The 27,713-nt window shown below is 38.9% G+C and overlaps 3 protein-coding genes and 1 long non-coding RNA gene across 10 annotated transcripts in view; 3 read left to right on the top strand and 1 right to left on the bottom strand.

Annotated features, from left to right (window-relative positions):
• Positions 1-615: 615 nt before the first annotated feature.
• On the top strand, positions 616-9,170 carry LOC127430141 (zinc finger protein ZFP2). 2 transcript variants are annotated; one of them, XM_051679661.1, is made up of 5 exons: positions 616-1,463; positions 1,964-2,156; positions 3,096-3,181; positions 5,214-5,292; positions 6,298-9,170. In XM_051679661.1, exons 1-5 carry the CDS (start codon positions 1,308-1,310, stop codon positions 7,797-7,799), a joined length of 2,016 nt encoding a protein of 671 aa, XP_051535621.1. In that variant the 5' UTR covers positions 616-1,307; the 3' UTR covers positions 7,800-9,170. The 2 variants fall into 2 exon arrangements, with proteins under 2 accessions (XP_051535621.1, XP_051535620.1); XM_051679660.1 differs by having other exon boundaries at positions 617-1,463; positions 3,093-3,181; positions 6,298-9,168.
• Positions 9,171-12,612: 3,442 nt separating this feature from the next.
• LOC127429961 (uncharacterized) lies at positions 12,613-17,578 on the top strand. Of its 2 annotated transcripts, XR_007895382.1 has the most exons (4): positions 12,613-12,931; positions 13,314-13,410; positions 13,514-14,436; positions 14,571-17,578. It is a non-coding gene; the product is annotated as an uncharacterized LOC127429961 (long non-coding RNA). The 2 variants fall into 2 exon arrangements; XR_007895381.1 differs by having other exon boundaries at positions 13,514-17,578.
• Positions 17,579-18,908: 1,330 nt separating this feature from the next.
• On the bottom strand, positions 18,909-21,604 carry LOC127429834 (leucine-rich repeat-containing protein 15-like). Its single transcript, XM_051679098.1, has 2 exons — positions 21,497-21,604; positions 18,909-21,202 (listed from the first exon to the last, which is right to left on the bottom strand). The coding sequence occupies exons 1-2, from the start codon at positions 21,547-21,549 to the stop codon at positions 19,117-19,119; spliced, it is 2,139 nt and encodes a 712-aa protein (XP_051535058.1). The 5' UTR covers positions 21,550-21,604; the 3' UTR covers positions 18,909-19,116.
• A 5,160-nt stretch (positions 21,605-26,764) lies between these two features.
• Positions 26,765-27,713, top strand: part of LOC127429833 (MAP/microtubule affinity-regulating kinase 4-like) — a 64,905-nt gene continuing 63,956 nt past the window's right edge. For 2 of the 5 annotated variants that reach the window (XM_051679091.1, XM_051679097.1), the window contains exon 1: positions 26,794-27,671. In XM_051679091.1, the coding sequence (XP_051535051.1) occupies positions 27,621-27,671 (51 nt within the window). In that variant the 5' untranslated portion in view covers positions 26,794-27,620. Of the gene's footprint in view, positions 27,672-27,713 lie in introns of all 5 variants that reach the window. The other 3 variants (XM_051679093.1, XM_051679094.1, XM_051679092.1) reach the window with 3 other exon arrangements.

The following is a 27,713-nucleotide window of genomic DNA, read 5'->3' as shown; positions in this document are numbered from 1 at the left end:
AAATTCCCCTGCAGTACATGTGGAGGAAGTTTTAAACATCTTGCATTACATCAACTGGTTCATGCTGAAATCAGGCCATTTACTTGTGATATATGCAGACAAGGATTTACAGTCAAAGGAAATTTAAACAAACACCAAAGGGTGAAAAGCCATACGAATGTGAAATGTGTAGAAAATGTTTCACTGAAATGGGGACCCTAAAAATGTCATAAAAGAGGAAGTGCTTCTCACATGGCCCCTATGTGTCTGTGTTGTTGTTGTTGTTGTTGTTGTTGTTGTTTTTAATCCATGGGATTTGACTGTTGTTTACCAATAATTTTACTGAAAACTGTAATAATTAAACATAAAATTACCAATATTATTTACACGGTAAACCGCGGACAGTCAGATACTTTTATTTTGAAAATGTCATAAACGCTGAAGAACGTCCTGCAGAGCTCGTATTTATTTTACTGAAAGCTGTAATCTTTTTAAACCGTAAAGGTCATATGTTTTATTTATTTTTTTAACTATAACCAATATTATTTACACGGTACACCGCGGACAGTCAGATACTTTTATTTTGAAAATGTAAAAAGCGGAAGTACTTTCTCCATAAATCGTGTTGATATCCGTGGGATTTTCTAAATTCAGAAACTAGCCCTGCGTTCCAAACGGGATAAATCTCCCTCCGAAGGGCACTTTGAGATGCTATAAGATCGCTTCAAACTGAATATCCAATAAAAATGACTTCGTGAGTTCCGAATGACCTTTATTTTTAGAGCCCAACACCTTTTATCTTTCCAAGCTCTCACAGTGGATTGATCACTTCTGAATGGAATGCCCATTTGATGTTTACCTTTAATTGTAATTACATTGTTAATTTTAATAAACAATAATTATTTATATTAGTATAGTTTAGTAAGCCCGATGTTTTTAGCCATGACCACACAATTATGTATACGGCGAACCGTGTGCATTCAGTTACTTTTATTTTGAAATGGTCATAAAAAAAAGAAAAAAAAAAAAAAAGGAAGTACTTTGCGCATAGCGCAACTTGTCAAGGGAGTTTGCATACCCGACGATAAATTACAGAAGCTTGTTTTGGCTTCTCCTAAGGAACAGTTGCCATCGACGACTTGTAATGCAGCCACAAATATGCTTAGTAAGATGTTCTGACTGCATCTTTTCAAACGAGATTATAGGAGTTGGACAGCCTGCCTTTGGGCAAGGCTAATGTCTTGTGAATTTGTCTGAAACGGCATTTTGAACCATCTATCGCACACAACTTCAGTTAGTTTACTGTACATCTCCTAACTTGGGTCACTATGTCTATGTATAAGCTTTTTCAAAGTCAAACGACTCTGATCATCTCATTACTGGCGGACACGACGAAGCAGGAGATACACAAAGCTTTTATAAGCAACTTGTTTGAATCGTCTAACCATCTCACCATGAAACCAAACGACACTCAAACCCAGCTGGTAAGAAGGCATTTTGTCATAGGACCTAAACTTGCATGGTTGGCTTGTTATTAAAAGAGATGTGTGATTAAGTCATATGGACAAAGCTCATATTTATCAAAATATGTCATGCATATTTGAACTTCGGTACATTTTTGCACCTGCAGAAAATAATTAAAACAGCCTAAGATGGTTTGCTGGTTTTAGCTGGTCCTTCGGCATGGTTAGGCTGGTCTTAGGGGGGTTTGGGCAATTTTCTACTGGCTGGGAAACCAGCTAAGACCAGCAAACCAGCCAAGATTGGTTGAAGATGCCTTTTTTTTAATGGTATGGATACCCTAATCAGGTAATTATCATTCATTTCATGCTTACTACAAAGCTCTTAAATCTATTTCAAGGTAAAGGTTTTATTAAGGTTTTATTTGGCTATTTTCATTAAATGAAATGTAAAATTATAGTTGATTTATTGGCGTTTTGATTATTCTTTTGTAAGACAAATCATATTTCTGTTTCCAATGCAGCTGAATTCCATAATGGAGAAGTTTGCCAAAGAAGCATCATGGAAGATTTGCAGTCTCTTCAGATATTGTACGGCCGTTCCACCAGTTCAAGCACAAATGTGTTTGAATAATCAAGATGATCTGAGGACGACTTCATGTCAGATGGGACATGATCTGGATGGAAAAACATATTTCTATAACCAAGAGTTTCAAGGTATTTATACTTTTCTGTATATACAGTATACTGTTCTGGTCCCACTAGAATGTGCTGAAAGCAGCTGAAGCCTTTTCCTTCCTTTTTCCTACTGAGATGCTTTGACTAAATAATAATTTTATCTTAAAGGGATAGTTCAAGCAAAAATGAGGAGTCTTTCATCATTTATTTACACTCATGCCATCCCAGATGTGTATGACTTTCTTTATTTTGCAGAGCACAAATGAAGATTTTTAGAAGAATATTTCAGCTCTGTAGGCCCATACAATGTAAGTGAATGGTGACCAGAACTTTGAAGCTCCAAAAGCACATAAATGCAGCGTAAAAGTAATCCATATGACTCCAGTGGTTTAATCCATATCTTTGGAAGCGATATGATAGGTGTGGGTGAGAAACAGATCCATATTTATATTATAAATCTCCACTTTCACATTCCCCATTTCACTTTTTTTATTTATTTTTTTTATTTGCATATTGTCACCTACTTGTTGGGGCTGGTCAAAGGTGGAGTTTCCTATTCAAAAATGATTTAAATATTGTCTCACCCACACTTATCGCTTCTGGAGATATGGAATAAACCACTGGAGTTGCATAGACAATTTTATGCTGCCTTTTTGTGCTTTTTGAAGATTCAAAGTTCTGGCTTCATTCACTTGCATTGTATGGACCTACAGAGCTGAAATATTCTTCAAAAAATCTTTGTGTTCTGCTGAAGAAAGTAAGTTTTATACACATCTGGGATGTCATGAGGGTGAATAAATGATGAGAGAATTTTAATTTTTGGATGAACTATTCCTTTAAATGGAAAATATGAGGTTACAGCTGAAATCACGTAGTGGCTGACCTAATAGAGAAAATACATTGCAGAAGGGTACAACATTGCCTTACAAAATCTCTCTCTGTTATGTTATTACATTTTTCTTTCCTGTCACACAGAAGATGGTGTATCTGTCTCTGTGAGTCCTATGAAGGCAACGGCTAAATTACCAGCTGCAACTTCTCACCTGCAACACTCAAGCACAGAGGTTAGTGCTGCTAACACAATCCTGCATTTTTAAAGAGGAATTTCATACATAGTTACAAATTACAGAGTACAAAATGTAATTGTAAATATAAAGAGTATATGAACATGCGAATGAGGATGTTGGTTTTTCAAAATCAATAACAAGTTGTATCTGTTCAAAGTGGTTTGGCAGATACACGGCAATCCAACCACCAGTTCAGATCAGCCTGATACAAGAAAAGCACAGATACAAGAAACGTGCAAAATAAATGCACAGATTTGCAAGACGCAAAACTATATGTATTGCAATATGAGCAACTATGGCAGCAAAAGCAAAGCCACATTAAAGAAACTGAGCCAGAACTGAATGTTTTTATAACCAAATGAAACCAGTTATAATGCTTCTAAATGCAGACATACACACTTAGCAGTGCATTGGTCTAAGGAATTAGCATGTATTTTTCTCCATTGAATTTGTAAAATAAAATAATAAAAGCTATTTAGACTTACATTTAGAAAAACAAAGCCTCTGACTGGCCAAGTCACACTTTTCTATTCTTTTTTTTTTGTTTACTCAATCATCTTTCTTTATTTACATTTTTTATTTATTTATTTTTTAATTTTTTTATATAAAGTACACACAGTTTTACTTGATAAATACTTACATGTATATCTGTTTTTTTTTTGTTTGTTTGTTTGTTTTTTGTTTTTTACAATTTTATTGATTCCATATAACAAATAAAAAACAAAACATAACAGAATAGTTGGAATCACATTATATACATTTACAACCCTTCCCCCCAAACATTATCCGCCCCACCCAACACAAACTGACACTCCAGTGGTCAAATGGCAGTTGACAATGACACACAAACAGACAATAAAACAGTTGTAAATATTTAGAAATATACAATACTGTGCAAAAGTCTTAGGCACGTAAGATGTTTCACAGAAACATTTGTCTTTAGATGGTTATTTATATTTTCAGCTTTAGTGTGTCAATAGGAAACTTTTTCAAATAGAATAGAATAGAAGAACAGGGAGCCCTGCAACAGATGGCATGGCCCCTGCAAAGCCCCCCACTGAATATTGAGTCTGTCAGAAATTACAAGAAGACAGAAGCAATTGAGACAGCCTAAATAGATAGAAGATCTGTGGTGAATTCTCCAAGAAGCTTGGAACATCTTATCTGCCAACAACTATGAAAAACTGTGACCAGGTGTCCCTAGGAGAATTGGTGCTGTTTTAAAGGCAAAGGTGGTCACACCGAGTATTGATTTAGATTTTTTATGTTTACTGGACTTTGTATGACATTAAGTGATAAATGAAAACTATTTATGTAATTATTTTAGAAGACATCCTCACTATGCGTATAACATAGTATACGTTCAAAAACAAAAAGGTTACAACACACACATTTAAGACAACAAGTCTCCCTCCACTACCCCTCCCCAAGAGCCTTCTAAAAAGGCTAAATTGCTGCCCCATTTCTTATTGAATAGATCTATGTTGCCAAGCCTTCTATGTGACAAATCTTCAAATGTCGCTACCCTGCCCATCTCCGCATACCACTCACGAAATGAGGGCGCTCCAGCTGACTTCCATCCTCTAAGGATGACCTGTTTGCCCATCATAACACTGGCCAGGACCCAATTCTTCATGTACTTATCCCCTACATCAATGACCACCCCATCACCTAAAATACAGAGTCTGGGGCAAAATGAGATTTGAGTACCCAATACATCACACATAAAACTCTGAACCCTCAACCAAAATTATTGTATCTTAACACATCACCAAAAGACATGGGTTGTGTCTCCATCTTCTGATTGGCATCATCAGCAGGTGGGTGTGTCCTTAAGACCTATTCTATACAATGTAGAGGGGGTCCAATAGAATCGATGTAAAATCTTAATTGTATATCTGTGAACAATCCATTTAAAAAGGATATGATTTATAAAATGTATTTAATACTACTAGTGGTATTTGTTTATAGAGCTTACAGTTTATAGAGTGTTTACACTAGAAACATTTACATGTGATGTGAATTATAGCTTGCACAGGAGAGTAATGCAAGGCTTTTGGTGGAGTACAGAGCAGAAGAACCCATCCAGACAGTATTCATCAGTGATGGTAAGATTCATGAAATGTACTCTGCAATCTGTCCCATTTACAATCATTTAGCCTACTGTCTCACAATGTTGAAAGGCTGAATAATTAATTATAATTATTAATTATAATATAAGCACTTTTTGGAACCATGTTTACAGTTTCTTTACAATTACTGAGGGACAATTGCTGACATTGTCTGTTATTTTGTGTACTGATTTTTGGACTGCGTCGGGATTTGTGTAGTTGTTACAGAAGGTTGGCCTCTGAATAAGTGCATCATGAAAACCATGGGAGACTTAACACTACTGCAGTAATCATTTTAAGCAGTTTCCAGGATCGGGCTCTCATTCATTTAATTTTCTTTAATCACCAAGTATTTTTTTTTTTTTTTTAAACCTATAAAGTTGGCAAAAATGTTTAAATCGATTATGAATTCAAGATTTGCACACAACAAGAAAATTAGCTTTGGTTTTGGTATTTGAGAAAGATAAAAGTTAAGGAGAAGCTTTGTGGAAAGGGAATATTCGCAATCACATTCCTGTCTGGACTGAACTAGGGGCCGTTTTTCCATCCATCTGCGCTGTTTTTCAATTGTTTTTCGTGTAGACATGCGCAAGACTAACATCTTTGACCTTTGTGCTGCTTCTCACTTTTTTTGTCATTTTTATACACTGTGTCATGTTATAAAGAACTTCAACTGATAAAATGCGTCTCAAGACACCTGCTTTCTCGTGCTGTGTCTAGTATGCGTTCGGTGTGAAGGGCCCCTTAGATTTCTCAGTGGATGCCTGAATTAGCTGTAATTTGCTTAGTAATTTTACAGAAGTTGTGTGAAAAAAAACACAGACGTGTTTGTTTCGGACAGTATTGAAATCACAAAATCTGTCGGCAAAACACAAATTAATTCACCTAATGTTCTCGGGGAAAGCTAGTCCTGTCCATTGCTACAGTATATATGTGCAATGTGTATGTGTTCTAATGCTTATTTTGCATTATTGTGTTTTTTTTTTGGCTTCATTTTGTCAGCTTTTGATGACAGGAGCTGGTCTGAAAATCAGGAGTTACCGTTGCAGACATCAACAGAGCAGCCTGAAATTGCTCAAGAGAAAGAGTCTTTTGAATGTGAGCAGTGTGGAAAGACCTTTCCAAAGATGCTGTCGCTTCTGCAGCACAAACGCGTGCATTCAATCGTCAGGCCACACAGTTGTGAAAAGTGCGGGAAGAAGTTCACGATGTTAAGAGCACTAGAAAATCATCTCCGCAAACATACGCAGACCATCGAGAAGAAGAAATTTCCCTGCAGTAAATGCGGAAAGAGCTTTCGAGATCTTGCAACGCACGAACTGGTTCATGCGGAAGTCAAGCCATTCACTTGTGACATATGTGGACAAGGATTTACAGTCAAAAGAAGTTTATACATGCACCAAAGGGTGCACACGGGCGAAAAGCCATACAAATGTGATACTTGCGGAAAATGTTTCTCTCTCATAGGCACCCTGAACTACCACAAGAGAATTCATTCAAATGACAGGCCAATAAAATGCAGCCACTGCAATAAGAGCTTCAAGTACCACAAACTTTTAAAACATCACCTCCGTGTGCACACAGGAGAGAAGCCACACAAATGTGAAATCTGTGGCAAAAGTTTTGCGCTTTCCGGGACCCTCAAACGGCACATTCTCACTCACACCGGTGATAAGCCGTATGTCTGTGAAGTTTGTGGAAGAAGATTCAATCAGAGAAGTATTCTCAATGGCCATATGCAAGTACATGGAGAGAAGCGATTTATGTGTGAAGTCTGTGGGAAAACGTTCCAGTATAATTATATCCTGAGAAATCACATTCTAACACACAATCAGATTGGAAATTCAGGACATAAGAGCAATGCTCGGCGCTGTGATGTGTGTGGGAAGTTACTAAGCTCTGCATATGCGTTGAAAACGCATATGCAGCTGCATTCAGATAACAGCAAACCCTTTCCTTGCAAGTTATGCGAGAAGAGGTACAGCAGTGTGCATTCCCTTCGGATGCATGAGCAGTTTCATAAAGGAGAGAAACCTTTCAAGTGTGAGCTCTGTGGTAAGGCCTTTTCACTGAGGGCTTCTTATAAAACCCATATATTTTGCCATTCGGGAGAAAGACCTCACAACTGCATATTATGTGGGAAAGGATTCAAGTTGTCAAGCTCTCTGAAAATGCATTTTCGCACTCATACTGGTGAAAAACCTCACAAGTGTGAAACATGTGGGAAGGCCTTTCATCTATCTGCGAATCTGAAAAGACACAAGCTTGTGCACACCGGGGAAAAACCATTTACCTGTGGCTTTTGTTTCAAGAGTTTCACACAACCAAACAATTTGAAGGCGCACATGCATATTCATACTGGCAAAAAGCCATACACATGCTCCAAGTGTTGGAAAAGTTTTGCCTATCAAAGAAATTACAAAAGCCACAAATGTGCACCTGTTTTAGAGAATTTTCAGCCCACTGAACTCCATGAAAACATTAAGGTTGTAATATCACCCTAACTTGTATATAGTTTTTAAATGTTTGGCAACTTTGGGACAATATTGCATCCATTTTCTTTTCTTATGATTGTGAAATCAGTAAGTGATTGCAAGTGTGTCTCTGGGACTTAAAAATACAGATGATCTTTATACCCAAGAGGGGGGGAAATTATAATAATAATAAATATATATATTATATAATATAAATATATTTAAATGGAGTGAAGTCTGCCTAAAAGTCTATTGTTCATGAAGGATTTTTTGTGTGTGTGTGTAGAAGTCAATAAAGTTCTGGTCTGTATATTTATTTATGTGTTTAAAATAAATTTGAAGTTTTCCTTGTTATTTTCTAGGATTGGTCTGTTTTACTTTGTCCACAAAGCCTTTCATGTTCTGGAACGTTACATGTAGTTGTCTTGTTTGTGTTTGGGTCAGGTTTTTGCCTACATTGTGGGGACCAGCCAAAGGTCCCCATGAGAAAAATGGATACCATATAACATATATGGAAATCATGGAAATGTAAAACTGCAGAACAATTTGTGTAAGGGTATAAGGTTTATATGGTAGGGGTGTAGTTAGGGGATTGAAAATGCCATATTATTTAACAAAGGAATAGGTCAACATTTATTCACCCTCATGTCGTTCCAAACCTGTATGGCTCACTTTCTTCCATGGAACACAAAAGGAGATGTTAGGCAAAATTTAAGCTTTGGTCACCATTCACTTTCATTGTATGAAAGAAAGATGCAATTAAAGAGAAAAGGGGCTGTCAGTTCCTAAAATTCTTCATCTTTTTGTGTTCCAAAAAAGAAAGTAATACGGGTTTGAAACAACCAGAATCCCTCCACCAAAGGGGAGCCTTCAAGGTTAGCAAAACAAAGCGTAAAGCGGCAGTACACTGGAGATGATACCAGATGCCAGAGATGCTTTAGTGCGCTGAATAAACTGCTTTTGTGAGAAAATAGATTATCACTTAATGAACTGACTGCTTGTCCGCTAATCTTCAACATGTTTTACACTAAATAGTCCTTTTTGATTGAACTGTGTGTGGAGTTTACTACAATACAATTGCTGTTTTATAAGAGAAGTCATGTACAATTTGCAATAGGTGGATGTTTTATGGCTCTCCCCATTCATTTGTATGGTATCTGCAAATTTTGACTTACTTCCTAACATGCTAGTTGATTGTTACGCTCTCTCCTATGGTAGAGCCACGGAGAAAACAATGTGGGGGTGCTTACCTGATGCTAATTTTCATTTTTGAGTGAACTATCCTTTTAAAGAAATAGTTTTCCCAAAATGAAAATTCTCTCATCATTTACTCACCTTCATGCTATCACAGATGTGTATGACTCACTTTCTTCTGCTGAACACAAATTAAGATTTTTTGAAAAAAGTCTCAGCTCTTTTGGTCCAGTTAATGTAAATGGTGGCCAGAACTTTGATGCTCAAAAAAGCACATAAATGCAGCATAAAAGTAATCCATACGACTAAAGTGGTTAAATTTATGTCTTCAAAAGTGATGTTATAGGTATGGGTTCGAAACAGATCAACGTTTAAGTCCTTTTTTTTACTATAAATTCTGCTCCTTGCCCAGTAGATGGTGATATTTATGAAGAATGCAAATCACCAGAAGCAAAAGAAAAATGTGGAAGTGAAAGTGGACATTTATAGTAAAATAGGGCTTAAATATTGATATGTTTCTTAACCACACCTGTACCATCGCTTTTGAAGACATGAATTTAAACACTTTAGTCATATGGATTACTTTTATGCTGCATTTATGTGCTTTTTTGAGTGTCAAAGTTCTGGCCACCATTCACTTGCATTAACTGGATCAAAAGAGCTGAGACCTATCATATCACTTCTGAAGTCTTGGATTTAACCACTTGAGTCGAATGGATTACTTTTATGCTGCCTTTATGTGCTTTTTTTAAGCTTCAAAGTTCTGTCCATCATTCACTTGCATTGTATGGACCTACAGAGCGGAGATATTTTTCTAAAAATCTTAGTTTGTGTTCAGCAGAAAAAAGAAAGTCATACACATCTGGGATGGCGTGAATGATGAGAGTATTTCATTTTTGGGTGAACTATCCCTTTAAGCTTGATCTATTTCTTTGATTAAGATGCCCCTAAATTAATGGCACAACATTTTCCCCTCAAAGTATAAATACAACTGGAAAGAAAGGTGGACGACAAGTGTTCTGAGCACATGGACAAGGTTATGCCAGCACTGCTGGAGTACAAATATACTCTGGCCTCAATTGTTTAGGGAGGGGAGTAGGTACTGTTGTTAGTACCAAAAACAGGGCTAGTTTTTAGACTGTTTATTATTATTATGTAACCTTGTTTTTATGATTGCTTTTAAACACTATTTATTTGCACATTTTGCACCTCTAATGGATTAAACATATTTTGGAACGCCTTTCCTTGTCTCTGGTGATCTCTACCCTAACCCTAATTTATACTCGCAAATAATTTAGCATCTATAAACTTAGCAGTACTACATGAACGCCAGCCCAGTGAGGGGCAGCACTGAGCAAAACTGCATGTCTGCATCACAACGCGATGAAGTCTGATAGACTTAACGGACATGTTACCTTTACTGTTTTACTAAAATGAATGGTATATTTACGTCAGCAGTAGCAACAGACTGATTTAAGTAAATTAATCACAATGATTTGCCTAAGCTTGTTGGCTGGTCTTTTGCTGGTTTAAGATGGTCTTAGCTGGATTAAGCTGGTGTCCCAGCCTGGACAAGCTGGTGTTAAACTGGTTTACCCTGAACAGCTAAAAAGTGCACAAAACCCCTTCAAACCATGCCAAATGATCAGGCTAGTCGGCAGGGACAGAAATTATTTTTTCCGTCAAGGGGCAAAATTGGTTTTGATTTTATGGGGCATTTTATAACTTTAAAGGGCTTTAATTTTTTTTTTCTTAACCAAATAAAAAATATACAGTGTCATACTTTGTCAAATACTTAAATTTAAATCTATCAATTAACGTGAATTCTCAATGTGAATAACTAGATTTATTACCTCTTACCCTATTCATCAATGTCAGCTTGTACTTACAATACATCTATGAATATGAATAAAAAGAGGAAGCCGGTGGCTGTTTTATTTTTTTTTTATTTATTTATTTTTATTTTTATGCCATATTCTGTATTTTGAATTTTGGGGGCATTTTTGTTCCTTTCAATGGCATTTTTGCCCAAAGCTCCCCTTAATTTCTGACCCAGTACCAGGCTGGTTTTGGTTGTTTCGTTTTGTTAATTTTTTCTTTGCAGGGAAACTTCAACTTGCATTAAATAATTCAATATCATAGTAAATCAGACTTGTTTACTGAATTATGTAAAAGCATCATTAAGCTCCACACAACCAAACACCGCTTCATAGGCAAGACGGAAGATACAGTGTAAATATACAGATTGACTGGTATCTTTGCAGAAATTAAACTCACTATGGCCATAATTTGAGGTACAGGTACAAATGTTTAGATTTTTAAACTGTACTTCATTTCTACATGTTTTTGGATTATCAGTTTAGAAACAAGACCAGATGTCTTTTAAAGGAAGCAGTTTTGCTTTTATGTCATTATTCTTCGAACTGAGCATCTTATGTACACTGGCGGCCAAAAGTTTGGAATAATGTACAGATTTTGCTGTTTTGGAAGGAAATTGGTACTTTAATTCACCAAAGTTGCATTCAACTGATCACAAAGTATAGTCAGGACATTACTGATGTAAAAAACAGCACCATCACTATTTGAAAAAAGTCATTTTTGATCAAATCTAGTCAGGCCCCATTTCCAGCAGCCATCACTCCAACACCTTATCCTTGAGTAATCATGCTAAATTGCTAATTTGGTTCTAGAAAATTACTTATATCAAACACTGCTGAAAGCTATTTGGTTCGTTAAATGAAGCTTAACATTGTCTTTGTGTTTGTTTTTGAGTTACCACAGTGTGCAATACACTGGCATGTCTTAAGGTCAATATTAGGTCAGAAATGGCAAAAAAAGAAACAGCTTTCTCTAGAAACTCGTCAGTCAATCATTGTTTTGAGGAATGAAGGATATACAGTGCTTGAAATTGCCAAAAAACTGAAGATTTCATACACAGGTGTACACTACACTCTTCAAAGACAAAGGACAACTGGCTCTAACAAGGACAGAAAGAGATGTGGAAGGCCAGATGTACAACTAAACAAGAGGATAAGTACATCAGAGCCTCTAGTTTGAGAAATAGACACCTCACATGTCCTCAGCTGACAGCTTCATTGAATTCTACCCGCTCAACACCAGTTTCATGTACAACAGTAAAGAGAAGACTCAGGGGTGCAGGCCTTTTGGGAAGAAGTGCAAAGAAAAAGCCACTTTTGAAACAGAAAAACAAAAAGAAAATGTTAGAGTGGGCAAAGAAACACAGACATTGGACAACAGATAATTGGAAAAGAGTGTTATGGATCTTAACCCCATTGAGCTTTTGTGGGATCAACTAGACTGTAAGGTGTGTGAGAAGTGCCCGACAAGACAGCCACATCTATGGCAAGTGCTACAGGAAGTGTGGGGTGAAATGTCACCTGAGTATCTGGACAAACTGACAGCTAGAATGCCAAGGATCTGCAAAGCTGTCATTGCTGAACATGGAGGAGTTTTTGATGAGAACTCTTTGAAGTAGTTTAAGAAATTCTGAATTTTTTTTTTTCAAATTGTAATAGTAATTTTTCACGTTATTAATGTCCTGAATATACATTGTGATCAGTTGAATGCCACTTTGGTAATCTGTACATTATTCCAAAATTTTGGCTGCCAGTGTAAGTGGTAAGCGTATTTAATGACTAGCTCAAATCTCATTTTCAAATTTATTCATTAAAATACGATTGTATTTCTCACAGATATAAATTGATTCGTTCATATTTTTCAGACCTAGCTGAACTGTGTTAGAAGTGCAGGCAAAGTAAGCTGTGGAAAAAATATGCTGGCTTTTTTCTGCGCTTCAGTGTCTTAAATTGACTTCTGGACAGATTGCGCAGGAAGCTCCGAAAACGATATTGAATCAAGTTGAGAAACAGCAGAAGACTGTACAGAAAGATACAAGAAACAACAGGCTCATTTAACAGATATTGGTTACCACAGAAGTCTCAATCAAGGTGAGGTTTATTATTACAACTGCTTCATCCAAAACAGTATGTCTTTCAGAGCAAGGCTTTAATGGGATAGTTTACCCAAAAATAAAAATTCTGTAATCATTTACTCACCCTCAAGTTTTCCCATATCTATTTGACTTTTTCTTTTGTGGAATTCGAAAGGAAATGTTAGGCAGAATGTTATTCTCAGTCACCATGCACTTATATGAATGGAAAAAATATGCAAGGAAAGGGAACGGTGACTGAGTCTACTATTCTGCATAACAACTCTCTTTGTATTCCAGAGAAGAAAGTCATATGGGTTTGGAACAACATGAGGGTGAGTAAACAGATTACACTGGACGAACTGTCCCTTCAAAATGTATTGTCCTTTATGAATCCGCAGCCTCTGAGGAGAAAATTGCTGTCCTTGTGAGCTGTTAACAAGAAATTATAGATGATAAGAAAGTGAAACAGTATCTGATTCAGACATAATTCACGAGGTGGGTTTAATTTATGAGTTTGCATAACTTTGCTTAATTCAGTTATAAGTTCATCTAAATTGTTCTTTCTAACTTCTTTTTTTTTTTTTTTTTTTTAAAAAAGCCAAGAAAACAAAACAAAGAATACAGTGATCATCATGGAAGAGGCATCAACAGATTTTTCAGACAGTAGAGCTTTGTGACAAGGAGGAGGGTGTGGCCGGGCCATGAGTGTGCACGGCAGGTGCTGAATCAGCTTATCAGCGGGAGAGCGAGATAAAGGGGAGCCGGAGATGCCAGTTCGGGAGAGAGAGAGAGAGACGCACGTGGCCGCGCTGCATGTGTTTCTGTGTTCCTTTATTTTTTTTATGTTGTTTTAAGTTCATTTTTATCATTAATCTTTACCTTTATTGTTCAGCCAGTTCCTGCCTCCTCCTTGCCCGTCCTTTACTGTTACACTGGTGCCGAAACCTGGGAGGAAGGAGGGATGTGCTGTCGTTGAGTCCTTGCCGTCTGCCCAAAGGAGCAGCCATAGTCGTCTGCATGGGGACGGAAGGGTTGCTGCCGGCCCCTGAGAGCCGGGGGAACTGCTACCATCCGCCGAGAAGGGGAGGAGCGGTTCTATCCACCAGGGGTCGGAGGGCTCGCTGCCATCTACCGGGGGAGGAGTGAGCTGTCGTCCGCCAGAGGGGAGGAGTGGTTGAGGTCCGGGCAATGGCATGTCTGGGAACCGGCGGGCAAGTTTTCTCTCGCTCTCTCCTCTCTCTCTCTCTCTCTCTCTGTGTATCTCTCATTCGCCCTTTCCCTCTCCCCGCACCTCCCCATGTCTCTCCCCCAGGTTCCCAGGAGGCGGGGTGGACCACCGGCTGATAGAAAGGCTGGAAGGGCAGCGTCTCCCCTCCAGAGATAGGGGGGAGTAGGTCAGTCCGGTGGCACCCCAGCCTGAATCAGGCAGGGGAGGAGTGTGACGAGGAGGAGGGCGTGACTGGGCCGTGAAGGTGCACGGCTGGCGCTGAATCAAATGTTCAGCGGGAGAGCGAGATAAAGGTGAGCCTGAGACGCCAGTTGGGGTGAGAGAGAGAGAGACGCATGCGACCACGCTGCATGTGTGTCTGTGTTCCTTTATGTTTTATGTTGTTTTAAGTTCATTTATATCATTATACTTTACGTTTATTATTCAGCCGGTTCCCACCTCCTCCTTGCCCGTCCTTTACTGTTACAAGCTTATAAAGTAAGTGATGCTGCAATAAAGAAACATCCTCATCTAGTGACATCACAGAAGAGTGATGCTGAGGAAGACATCAGCTGTACACCTCAGGATGATGCAGAAAAATCTAGAAGTTCGAGCGAGCAAGCAAGCTGTCGAAGGAGCGGTGAACAGTTAAGCTGTAAACACTGTAGAATTTTTTTTGACTCCCTTATTCTTTTAAAAGCTCATCAGGTTGTTCATGCAGCAGCTGGGAAACCCTTTAGCTGTTCACATTGTGGTAAGCGTTTTACCCGTGAACTCAGTTTGGATGTACATTGCCAGCTTCATACTGACTAGGAACCTTATATTTGCAATCTGTGTGGCGAGACTTTTACGGAACACAAACAGCTAAAGAATCACCAGAGGATTCATCGTCCAGACAAATCTTTTACATGTGTTGTCTGTAGGAAGTCTTTTCCTCAAGCTTATTACCTCAAAAAGCATCTGATCGGGAGAGAAGATGCATACATGCAATGTATGTGGAAAGAGCTTTGGCATTTACAACAATCTACGTCGCCACCAGAGAATCCATACGGGGGAGAAGCCATTCACCTGCCAGACATGCTGACGAAGTTTCAACCAAGTCGATTCATTGAAGGCACACAAATGCAAAACGTGTGCTCAGGGCTTTGTACAGAAATGGATGCTTAAGGTGCATGAGGGACAGCATGCAGGACAAAATGGCCACATCAGTGTTGTATGCAGGGTGATCTCAGGTTGCATAAATACAATGAAAACACACCTCCAAACTCATGCAGAGCAGCTGCCCGTTCCCTGTATGTGGAGAGACTCTCGGCTCTATCGGCACCTTTTAATCTCACCAGCAGAAACACACCATGAGCACCAAACACAGGTGTTGTGTGTGTGGAAAGACCTTTCAGAGTGCAGGCAGTGTGAAAATTCATGAGAAGATTCATACAGGAGAGAGGCCCTTTAGCTGCTCAGTGTGTGGGGAAAAAATTCAGTCAACAGATTTGCCTTAAGACTCACCTGATCTCACATACTGGCAAAAGACCATTTAGTTGTGACATGTGTGGCAATGGTTTCTGCACCTTCCAAAGACATCAGCACATACACACCGAAGAAAAGCCATTCAACTGTGACGTGTGTGGCCATGGATTTAACCAGTCTAATGCTCTCAAAGCTCACAAGCACATACACACAGGGGAGAAGGAATACATGTGTGACAAGTGTGGAAAGAGTTTTGCTTATCCACAAAATCTGAGGTGCCATAAATGTGTATAAGTACACTGTTCCGGTAAGATTAAGTAGGTGTATGTGTCTAAGGCTAATAGGCTATACAGTTGTGCTCAAAAGTTTGCATACCCTTGGAGAATTGGTAATATATGTACCATTTTTAAAGAAAACATGAGTGAGCAGGCAAAACACATTTCTTTTATTTCTTATGGGATTTATATTCAACTAGGTTATAACAGAATGGCACAATCATAAAACAAAACATGGCAACAAAGAAAAAAATGAAATGACCCCTTTTCAAAAGTCTGCATACCCGTAGTTCTTAATACTATGTATTGCCCCCTTTAGCATCAATGACAGCGTGCAGTCTTTTGTAATAGTTGTCTATGAGGCCTCAATTTCTTGCAGGTGGTATAGCTGCCCATTCGTCTTGGCAAAATGCCTCCAGGTCATGCAAAGTCTTTGGTCGTCTTGCATGAACCCGCACGTTTGAGATCTCCCCAGAGTGGCTCGATGATATTAAGGTCAGGAAACTGTGACGGGCACTCCAGAACCTTATTGTCGTGCTGGAATGTCCAAGAGCGTCCCATGCGCAGCTTTCATACAGAAGAAAGCAAACTGTTTGCCAGTATTTTCTGATAACATGCAGCATTCATCTTGCCATCAATTTTCACAAGATTCCCCATGCCTTTAGAGCTCACCCCCCCTCCCACACACACACACTATAGCACTATAGGCCTTGTTGACCCCTCTCCAAACATAGCGCTTATGGTTGTGACCATAAAGCTCTATTTTGGTCTCGTCACTCCAAATTACAGTGTGCCAGAAGCTGTGAGGTGTGTCAAGGTGATGTCGGGCATATTGTAACTGGGCTTTTTTGTAGCATTGGTGCAGTAAAGGTTTCTTTCTGGCAACTCAACATGCAGCTCATTTTTGTTCAATTATAGTCGTATTGTGCTCCTTGAAACAACCACACCGTCTTTTTCCAGAGCAGCCTGTATTTCTCCTGAGGTTACCTGTGGGTTTTTCTTTGTATCCTGAACAATTCTTCTGGCAGTTGTGGCTGAAATCTTTCTTGGTCTACCTGACCTTGACTTGGCATCAAGAGATCCCCAAATTTTCCACTTCTTAATAAGTGATTGATATATTTTTATATCCTTTTCCATCTTTATAAAGTTCCATTACCTTGTTATGCAGGTCTTTTGACAGTTCTTTTCTGCTCCCCATGGCTCAGTATCTAGCCTGCTCAGTGCATCCACATGAGAGCTAACAAACTCATTGACTATTTATACACAGACACTAATTGCAATTTTAAAAGCCACAGGTGTGGGAAATTAACCTTTAATTGCCATTTAAACCTGTGTGTGTCACCTTGTGTGTCTGTAACAAGGCCAAACATTCAAGGGTATGTAAACTTTTGATCAGGGCCATTTGGGTGATTTCTGTTATCATTATGATTTAAAAAGGAGCCAGACAACTATGTGATAATAAATGGCTTCATATGATCACTATCCTTAAATAAAAGACAGTTTTTGTTGCATGATCAGTCATATTTTCAAAATCAATGCCAAAATTTCACAATTTCTGCCAGGGTATGCAAACTTTGAGCACAACTGTATCTGTATGCTTTTTGTTAATTTACAGATGCTGAAGTTCCCCTGTCAGATATTTCAGTGTACAGGCTGCCAGTAAAATTGTTAGCATCCTCAAATGTATTTCAGAAATACAGACAGAAATGCTGAATTACCTGTGAAGTACCTTATTATGGCAAAATAAAGTTGTCATGTTGAAATATGATCCAGTCTTTTATTACTCTGAAAGGTGGGTACAGTACTTGACATTGAGGCCTTTTTTGTTGTTGTTATGGATAAAGGTGAGAAAGTAACTAGGAAAGTGCAATTTCGATTTAAATTTCTGCTCATACATTTCCTTATCTTCCACCCATTCTTCTCCAGGATAGCCAGCCTCACCCTAAATTGCATTATATAGCATAATTTCTTAGCCTTTAATTCTGACCAGAAATAATATCATTTATATCAAAGCTTATCAAAATGTGGTCTGGGGATCCCCAGGAGGCTGTGGAATAAATTTCTGAGGAAAAAATAAGGTTACAAAATGTTTAGAAAAGTAAACATTTACCAAATTTGACATTATTACAGGCTCATTCTTTTTTCTGAAGACTGCTAATAGATTTCAATTAAATTTTTCTTTTATCTATACATGATATACTGTAAATAGTGGATAGAAAAAAATTTGGTCAACTTAATTCAAAGTAAATATTTGCCAGAAAATATTTTAATTATTTTGCTTTAGTACAATGACAATATAAAATTCAGTTATTTAATTTTGCAAACAACATATATATATATATATTTTTTTTATAATATCACGCTCACAATAAAAATCAAATAGGTGTTTATACATTAAAATATATCACTACCTTTTTATTTTTTGTCAGGGGTCCCACGCAAAGGGATCATCATATTTGGGGGTGCTAGGCATCAAAAAGTTTAAAAGCCCACGGTTTATGTTATCAAGGATTGGTAGACTAAACAGATTGTCCAAATGCGGCAATGTTCAAAACATGTCCCCGATGTACTTCAGTTACTTACTACAGTAACTTCAATTTTATCGAAGCATTTTTATGCAAATCTTTCATTTAAGAATTTTATATTAATTTGTATACTATTTGTCAGTTCTTCTCATCCTTAGAGCATTTGGTGATTTATTTATTTATTTGACAAGCTTCAGCCAAAGACATGAAGTAGCACAGTAAGGAAGAAAGTTCTCTTGTCTGTCAGAAGAAAATGATCTGACCGAGTTTTGCAGAAACACAACCACAGTTTGCAGCTGGTCTTACATCCTGGCCTTGAGATCAATTTATGGTTCTTCGAAACAACCTGAGTGATTCCAATTAGTAAGTGGAATTCCCCTCTAACAACCTCAGCATGTGGCCTCATTAAAACTCTTAATCCTGTAGCACACTTTCTCTTTCTGAGAAGTAAAGAGTCTATAAATATTTGTGAAAGTAGTTTATTTGAAAGAATAGTAAGGTATAGCATTAAATCTCAGATACTGTACATCATATTTTCAGTGTTTTATGGAACATTGCCTTGTAAATGTTTTCTCTGATGCAAGCATTGGCGTTCTATGTATGTACAAATGCGAATGCATACCTAATTCACACACAAGCAGTGGCTGTTTTTTTTTTTTTCTTGACACTTTAACCACGCATGAGGCTGGCATGCTAGCATTGCACAGCAATCCAAATGGTGAAGTTTTCATAAGAAATTAAAAGACAGGGAGAAAGCGATGAGAATTGTTAGTAGTTCCACTTTATGCATGTGTATAGAAAAACAGGCAGAACTTGTGCAATGCTCAGATAATGATAATGGAAATTTAGCTGGATAGGAAAGATCTCTACCTCCACCAGAGCTGCACAAGGGTCTAGTTTTTACCAACCTAGCATTGTTGTTGAACCACTGACTTATATACAGAATGGACTTACAAGAGCAATCCCACGGATTCCCATCAAGATCAATGTGTTTTAGGGTTTTTAAAGGCATCAGTGTCCCATTTTCTATTGAGCGCAGTTGATTATTTTTAATATTGAGTTCTCTTAAATTCACTAAGCCTTCAAATTGTGCAGGATCAAAGTGAAGGAGCAGGTTATTGTCCAAATGGAGCTCTTTCAAATTGGTTAGAACAGAAAACACTTTGGTGGGTAATTGTGTGAGCCGGTTGTTTTGCAGGTGGAGCCTTTGAAGATTTCTCAAGGCTGTGAAGAAGTCATCCGGAAGCTTGTCAAGTTTATTGAAGCTCAGATCTAGCTTTTTCAATGTGAACATATCTTTGAAGATATCAGAGGACACGGAATGCAGGTTATTGTTGGACAAATCGAGAATCCTCAAGTTTTTAAGTTGAATAAAAAAGCCATTTGGGATGGTTTTTATCTGATTTTCACTAAGCCATAACTCCCTTAAACTATTTAGAGTTGTCAGTAGCTCTGGTTGGAGACTTGACAGGTGGTTGTTGCTGAGCCTCAGAGTGCGCAGTCTTCCCAGTCCTCCAAAGGATGATTTGAAAATCAAGTTGATATTATTTTTCTCCAGATTTAGATCCCTCAAATTATGTGTCTTTTGGAAGAGGTGCATTGGAATCCTCACAAGGTTATTGTTGCTGAGGTCAAGATACTTAAGTTTTCCCAACTTCATAAATGTGTCCGAGTCGAGCTCAGAAATGTGATTGTTATCCAAATGTAGATCACATAATACTGAAAGTGGATGAAATAGGTCTGGTGGGATTGCAGAGATATTATTGCTATCCAACTGGAGATCTGTTATCCTACTTAAACTGTTGAACACACCATTCGGAAGTGACATCAGATGATTGTGATACAAGTTAAGGTTCTCGAGTTTCCCCAAGTCTTGAAACACTTGTGAAGTTAGGGACTGCAACTGATTGAAACTCAAATCCAATGCACCTAGCTGGGAAAGTCCTCTTAGGGAACCGTCAGTCAAAGAAACAAGAGCATTATGACTCAAGTCCAAATGCTTCAACGCAGGAATCTCAGAGAAAACATAATCAGGAACATAAGTTATATTATTTTTCTGAAGCTGGAGGCTAGTGAGGTTTGGGGTGTCCTGTAGGACACCAATAGGTATGCCAGTGAGCCCATTTCGACTAAGATCAAATTGTTCCAGCGCATTGGCACCCCTGAAACTCCCATAGCCTACATGTTTCAAATTATTTTTAGAGAGATAGACTTTAGCTAGGTTGGTGCTGTTTTCAAATACATCTAACTCTATCATTTCAATATTATTACTCTTTAGTTGGAGGTCCATAAGAGCAGGAGCTCCATCCAGGACTCCACAGGATAAACGGAATATTTGGTTAAAATTCATATTAAGGGTTTGAAGGCTGTTCAGACCATAAAGAAGCTTCCGAGGAAAAGTCTTAATGTAGTTGTTACTGAGGTCTAACACTTGAAGATTTACTAGTCCATGAAATTGTCCTGGCGTTAATGTATGAAGATCATTTCCACTCAGAAATAGCTTGGTAAGATTACTCATGTTCTGCCAAATGGTTTCAGAAGTCAGTGACAAATTTAAGTGATTCTTGGTGAGATCGAGAAGTGTCAATTCTTCCAAACCTTCTCTAGGGAGAGCCTGGATAAAATTATGTGTAGCATACAATATCTTGGTACCCTCAGGGAGATGAGGGATCTCCAGAAGTTTTCTTTCCGAACAGATAATAGTAGCAGTCTCTTCACATTTGCAGGGATTAGGACAAGCATCAACCACTGTGATGGGAGCCAAAACCATTGTCAGAGGCCAAAATATTATAAAATTATGTGATCCACAAGACCTAAAGAAAGCCACAAATCAGATTGTTACACAACGTGAAACTGGAAGTAATAATAAATGTACATTCTCTTGTTCTCATTTTCATTTTAGACAGTCTGTGAGTTAAGAGGGAGAATGGATAATAAATGCAATAAGAAAGTTTTTTTGATGCTCTTATCCTGAGATGCAATATTTTAAAATCAAACAGTTTAATGTTCATTCTTAGCCACCCTTTTTTATTATTTGTTTACAAGTGTGAAAATAAAATGAAAACTATGTATCAAATAAAAAAATATCAAATTATGGCAAAACTTACCAGCAAAAAGAGCTGAGAACCACATGCAACACAAAAAATACTGTACAAATCATTTTGAAATCAAATATCCCAGGATTATAATATCACAACAACAGAACTTGAAAAATGGCCTGTCAGCAGAACAACTGAGGTTAAAAGGCCCCATCTGTGACGTCAGATGCATCCTTTTAAGGAAAAGAAAAAAGATTCTTCTAAACCACATAGATGCACAAACAATTACACCTAAGGTAAGCTTGGGGGAGTTAAAAGACACACAATAGACACAAAAGGGACAATTCAAAGAACCCATTAGACCAAGTGAATGAAAACAGTTTTAATTCTTAATATTTTGTACTGATATCTATGCTTTATCTAAAATCAGTTGTTCTCAAGACCTTCAGCACTACACTTTTTAAGCTTTCCCAAAATAAAGCATTTAGTCAATCTGTGTGTAGTGAGGTACTGGTTACAAGCAGATGTAGTTCTTAGTTGTTTTTCTACTGTTTTCTGCTAGTTTCCCAGCTTTTCCATACCTGCCCACAATTATGTAAAAACTGTAGTCAGTCTGACAAATTGAGTACATTTATTGTACTACTCATTATCAACCAATAGATGGTGCAATTGAGATAAATGAAAGCCTTGCTCTAGTAATTTGGAAGGATACTGAAATATTGTCAAGAGGACTGGACACTTAAGGTTTTTTACTCTAATGTCCTGCATAATCCAAGAAATGTAGCAGTTTCTGCTTGTGAACAACAATATTGACATTCAGTAGGCTAAATATAGTCGTTCGGCAATTGGGATCAGGTCACATACTCACCAGTTGTCTTTCATCACCTTCTCTTGATTAAATGTGTTTTTCCATCAACGTGTGCTAACCCGACGGGTTTCGCTGTTACGCACTGTCTCCATGTTTACATTGGTGTCTCCCGCTGAATGCGTTTAGATGCATTCTACAATATGGAATAGCCTTTCTGTATGTTTTCTGCATTAAAAAAAGTTGTATTCCTATGGAAATGAATAGTAATTTTGAAACATATGTATAAAATCATGAGAATGAGATGAGGACTCCAGTCATATCAGGGACCTTTTAAAAGCAATTTCGTTTTACATGGAGAGGGTCCCCTCATGTGGGCTGCCATGTTAAAATCACATGACCAGTCAAATACTACTTGCTTAATCTCAGTAACCACCCTGTTATTGGACACTTTCACTCATGGATTAAATTAACCATTTCTGCCAGTGATTAATTAATTTCTACAATGGCAGTGGTAACAGAAAACTATTGCATTTGAATGATGCTGCTGCATCCATGCCACTAGGTGTCAGTGTAAGTCCAAACGACATAAATAAAAAATTACTGATTGCCCTGCGTAAAATAACTTTGACTTATTCATAACACAGCGGCTGAACATTTAAACCCTCCACCTTCTCAGCTGCACTTGTCTAGATCTGCTACATGGGGATTTTAGGTATGTTTAATTATGCAGCAGCATAACCTACATGCACCTATGATGACAAATCGATGCAGCATGTCTTGCGTTTTGTTTGCACAGCAGCAGCAGCATGTCCACATGCTTAGTCAGCATGTCTGTGTATGTTCCAGCTGTTGCAGGTCACCATACTTGCCCTGCTGCAGCAGTGTAGCAGATCTAGTCCACCAAGACAAAAGTCCTGTCAATATGTCATACCCACATTAACATGCCAAATCTTTCTGAGTTGTCATGACTGAAATAATGTAAAGGCATAGTTCACCCCAAAATGAAAATTCTCATCATTTTATCATTCACTCACCCTCAGGCCATCCCAGATGTGTATAACTTTCTTTCTTCTGCAGAACACAAATTAAGATATTTAGAAGAATATTTCAGCTCTGTTGGTCCATACAATGCAAGTGAATGTGCACCAAAATTTTGATGCTCCAAAATGCACATAAAGGCATCATAAAAGTAATCCATACGACTTCAATGTTTTAATCCATGTCTTTAGAAGTAATATGATAGGTGTAGTAGAGAAACAGATAAATATTTACTCTAAGTCCTTTTATGCTAGAAATTCTACTCCATGCCCAGTAGGGGGCGATATGCATGAAGAATGTGAATTACCAAAAACACAAGAAGAAGAATGTAAAAGTGAAAGTTAAAGTGAAGATTGACTGAGCAGGGTGGAGAATTTATAGTGAGAAATGTCTTAAATATTGATCTGTTTCTCACCCACACCTATCATCTCACTTCTGAAGACATTAATTTAACAACTGGAGTTACTTACAGTGCATCCGGAAAGTATTCACAGCGCTTCACTTTTTCCACATTTTGTTATGTTACAGCCTTATTCCAAAATGGATTAAATTCATTATTTTCCTCAAGATTCTACAAACAATACCCCATAATGACAACATGAAAGAAGTTTGTTTGAAATCTTTGCAAATTTATTAAAAATGAAAAATGAAAGAAAAAAAAATCACATACATAAGTATTTACAGCCTTTGCCATGACACTCAAAATTGAGCTCAGGTGCCACCTGTTTCCACTGATCATCTTTGAGATGTTTCTACAACTTGATTGGAGTCCACCTGTGGTAAATTCAGTTGATTGGACATGATTTGGAAAGGTACACACCTGTCTATATAAGGTCCCACAGTTAACAGTGCATGTCAGAGCACAAACCAAGCCATGAAGTCCAAGGAATTGTCTGTAGACCTCCAAGACAGGATTGTATCGAGGCACAGATCTGGGAAAGGGTACAGAAAAATATCTGCAGAATTGAATGTCCCAATGAGCACAGTGGCCTCCATCATCCGTAAATGGAAGAAGTTTGGAACCACCAGGACTCTTCCTAGAGCTGGCCGCCCGGCCAAACTGAGTGATCGGGGGAGAAGGGCCTTAGTCAGGGAGGTGACCAAGAACCTGATGGTCACTCTGACAGAGCTCCAGCATTTCTCTGTGGAGAGAGGAGAACCTTCCAGAAGAACAACCATCTCTGCAGCACTCCACCAATCAGGCCTGCATGGTAGAGTGGCCAGATGGAAGCCACTCCTCAGTAAAAGGCACATGTCAGCCTGCCTGGAGTTTGCCAAAAGGCACCTGAAGGACTCTCAGACCATGAGAAACAAAGATTTAACTCTTTGGCCTGAATGGCAAGCATCATGTCTGGAGGAAACCAGGCACCGCTCATCACCTGGCCAATACCATTCCTACAGTGAAGCATGGTGGTGGCAGCATCATGCTGTGGGGATGTTTTTCAGCGGCAGGAACTGGGAGACTAGTCAGGATCGAGGGAAAGATGAACGCAGCAATGTACAGAGACATCCTTGATGAAAACCTGCTCCAGAGCGCTCTGGACCTCAGGCTGGGGTGAAGGTTCATCTTCCAACAGGACAACGACCCTAAGCACACAGCCAAGATAACAAAGGAGTGGCTACGGGACAACTCTGTGAATGTCCTTGAGTGGCCCAGCCAAAGCCCAGACTTGAACCCGACTGAACATCTCTGGAGAGATCTGAAAATGGCTGTGCACTGATGCTCCCCATCCAACCTGATGGAGCTTGAGAGGTCCTGTGAAAAAGAATGGGAGAAACTGCCCAAAAATAGGTGTGCCAAGCTTGTAGTATCATACTCAAAAAGACTTGAGGCTGTAATTGGTGCCAAAGGTGCTTCAACAAAGTATTGAGCAAAGGCTGTGAATACATCTAGGATGGCATAAGGGTGAGTAAATGATGAGAGAAATTTAATTTTTGGTTGAAATATTCCTTAAACTAATAAATTCATATGACCTTGCGTGGTATGGGGGGCGTGGTCATGTGTCTGTCTGCGGGAGAAGCAAAGTGGTAAGGCCCGTCACCTGGGCTGTAATTACTCTAACACCTGTCTCTCCCTCCTCTCTGCCGCTCTGGTGAGCCTTATCAGGTCTCCCTCCACCATCACTATAATGAGAGACAGGTGTTCGAGTATTTACAGCCCAGGTGACGAGCCTTACCGCTTTCCCTCTCCCACAGACAGACACATGACCACGCCCCCCCATGCCACACCTTAATATTTACATTTACATTACATGCATTTGGCAGACACTTTTATCCAAAGGGAATTCCAGTGTACGTTCAATATATAGGCCTATACATTTTAGCAGTTTGTGTGTTCCCAGGAAATTGAAACCATGATCTTGGCGTTGCTAGCTGGTGGAAAAAACAGCTTAAGCTAGTAGCTGGTTTAAGCTAGTCATAAGCTGGCCGAAGCTGGTCATGATCTGGTCCAGGCTGGTCATTAGCTGGTCCAAGCTGGGAGACCAGCTGGTCACACCATCTCAAGCTGGTCAAGCTGGTTTTTGGAAGATGGTAGCTGGTCAACCAGCTCATGACCAGCTTGGACCAGCTCATGACCAGCTTGGACCAGCTCATGACTAGCTTATGACCATCTTAAACCAGCTACCATGTTCCAAAACACAGCTACCAGTTTAAGCTAGTTTTTCCACAAGCGTGCACCATGCTCTACCGGTTGAGCTAAAGGAACCCTATAAATCAATATAAATCATCAGCATATATATTTTAGTTCAAATTAATGCAGGACTACAAATGTTCTCAAACATTTCACCAGTGCATTCCCATAGACCTATGTACTTCAATAAAGCTTAAAATTTCTAAACTCTAAGGAGTCGTTCAGACCAAACATGTTCTTGTGCTAAAAAAGCTAGGCCGAAAAGAACATAAGGCAAGTGTCTCGAGAAGCGTTTTTTGGCTTTGACGTTTGATGAAAGTTGACGTGTTTTTAATCCTGACAAAGCGTCTAAAAACGCGACTCTCAGTGTCCTCTGTGAGACGCTATAAACAGTGTGACGTTGTGCAACGTTCGAAGACGTCAACTAGCGGATGTCTTGGCTAAAAAGGCGGCAAAACCTGTTCGGTGTGAACGGCCCCCCAGCTAACAGTTTAGGTTCCCAAAACGTTCTGGGAACGTTCATTTTTGGTTCCTAGCACGGACAATATAACATTCTCTTGAGATCCCCCACTGATCCATTAGCTAATATTTATGGTCGATATTTAATTAAATATAAAAGCATCAACAAAACGTTTCCAAAACTTTAGAGAAACAGACCCTTCTTCAGCATTTACAGACACATGGCATCTAAACAGATACATTGTAGATAAAGGTTTCAAATTAAGTGCCGAGTACTGGGCTGTACTAGCGTGCAGCGACCAGGTGGAGGAGCGGTGCCCATTTTTGCCAGCCTTGTTTTGTACATCACATTGGCTCTGCTACATGAATGAATGAACAGTGTGTTTAGGACCATGGGGGAAGGGTGTGTGAGCGTGCGCCGCAGCCCTGCCCAGTCTATTCTTTCTCCTGACGTCCTTCCTTGATGCCAGTGTCACACGCTGCAGGGGATGAACATTTTACAGCGACTGGACAGTTTTAATCTGGTACTGTTTGGGAGCATTGAAACGTTCCGTTTCTTCCAAAAGGGAATTGTTCGTTGGCCTTTGGAGGGTTTCTAAACACGGCGGAACTGAGCTCGAGAGACCCGTAATATACTGTGTTTTGTACTGTATCCGCTGTTTCAGGGTGTTATTATTTATTCATTAATATTTTTTTCCTGGAAATGTACACAGATGGCTCTTTGAAGGGGACATTGCGTCCGTGGGAGTGTTTTTTTCTTTTTCTTTTTTCTTTGCTCTGGACAACACCGACTCATTGAAAAAAGCTGGCTGTACAAAAAAAAAAAAAAAAATGACGATCTGGTAGTTCTGTTTTCTCTCATTTTTTCTGTTCCTCTTTTGTTTTCTTTCGGCCTCTTGATCTACAATCTCACGGGGTTTAATCGGTGCTTCATATGGACATGATATGGGGACACTAGTTAAGGAGAAAATGATCTGTTGTTCCGGCTAGCCAAAACATCGCAGACATGAGCATCATATAGCCCTTTCATATCTTTGGCCTCAATCACCAGTATTATACGTGCCATCCAGTAAACTTGATCGAAAATGAGGATCGTGTGAGCTTTACTGGTGGCTGGAGAGGGCAGCGATAGCTTCGCGATACTGGCTCGGCTGCGAAGGGGTCTATGACTGCTGTCGGTGCTGATTCAATTAGTAAATATACAGCGGGTCGCTGAAATTAATTCAGTGTTGCTGTAGGCTGAAGCTCCAGGGACGATGTCCTCTCGCGCAGCTCTGCAGCCGGGGAACGAAAGGAATGCAGACCACGTAAGTTAAGAGCATTGTGACGTAATTTACTTCCACTTAACT

This window comes from Myxocyprinus asiaticus, chromosome 39 (genome assembly GCF_019703515.2).
Source record: "Myxocyprinus asiaticus isolate MX2 ecotype Aquarium Trade chromosome 39, UBuf_Myxa_2, whole genome shotgun sequence".
In the NCBI taxonomy this organism is placed as follows: Eukaryota; Metazoa; Chordata; class Actinopteri; order Cypriniformes; family Catostomidae; genus Myxocyprinus; species Myxocyprinus asiaticus.
The sequence above is the reverse complement of the archived record's forward strand: the minus strand, read 5'-3'. Positions and strand labels throughout refer to the sequence as shown.

Excerpts from the sequence above, each read along its gene's own strand:
- LOC127429834 (XM_051679098.1), bottom strand. The coding sequence starts at position 21,549 with ATGATTTGTACAGTATTTTTTGTGTTGCATGTGGTTCTCAGCTCTTTT. Across the intron at positions 21,203-21,496 it reads GTTCTCAGCTCTTTTTGCTG|GTCTTGTGGATCACATAATT; the intron begins GTAAGTTTTGCC and ends GGCTTTCTTTAG.
- LOC127430141 (XM_051679660.1), top strand. The coding sequence starts at position 1,308 with ATGTCTATGTATAAGCTTTTTCAAAGTCAAACGACTCTGATCATCTCA. Across the intron at positions 1,464-1,963 it reads ACGACACTCAAACCCAGCTG|CTGAATTCCATAATGGAGAA; the intron begins GTAAGAAGGCAT and ends TTTCCAATGCAG. Across the intron at positions 2,157-3,092 it reads CTATAACCAAGAGTTTCAAG|AAGATGGTGTATCTGTCTCT; the intron begins GTATTTATACTT and ends CCTGTCACACAG.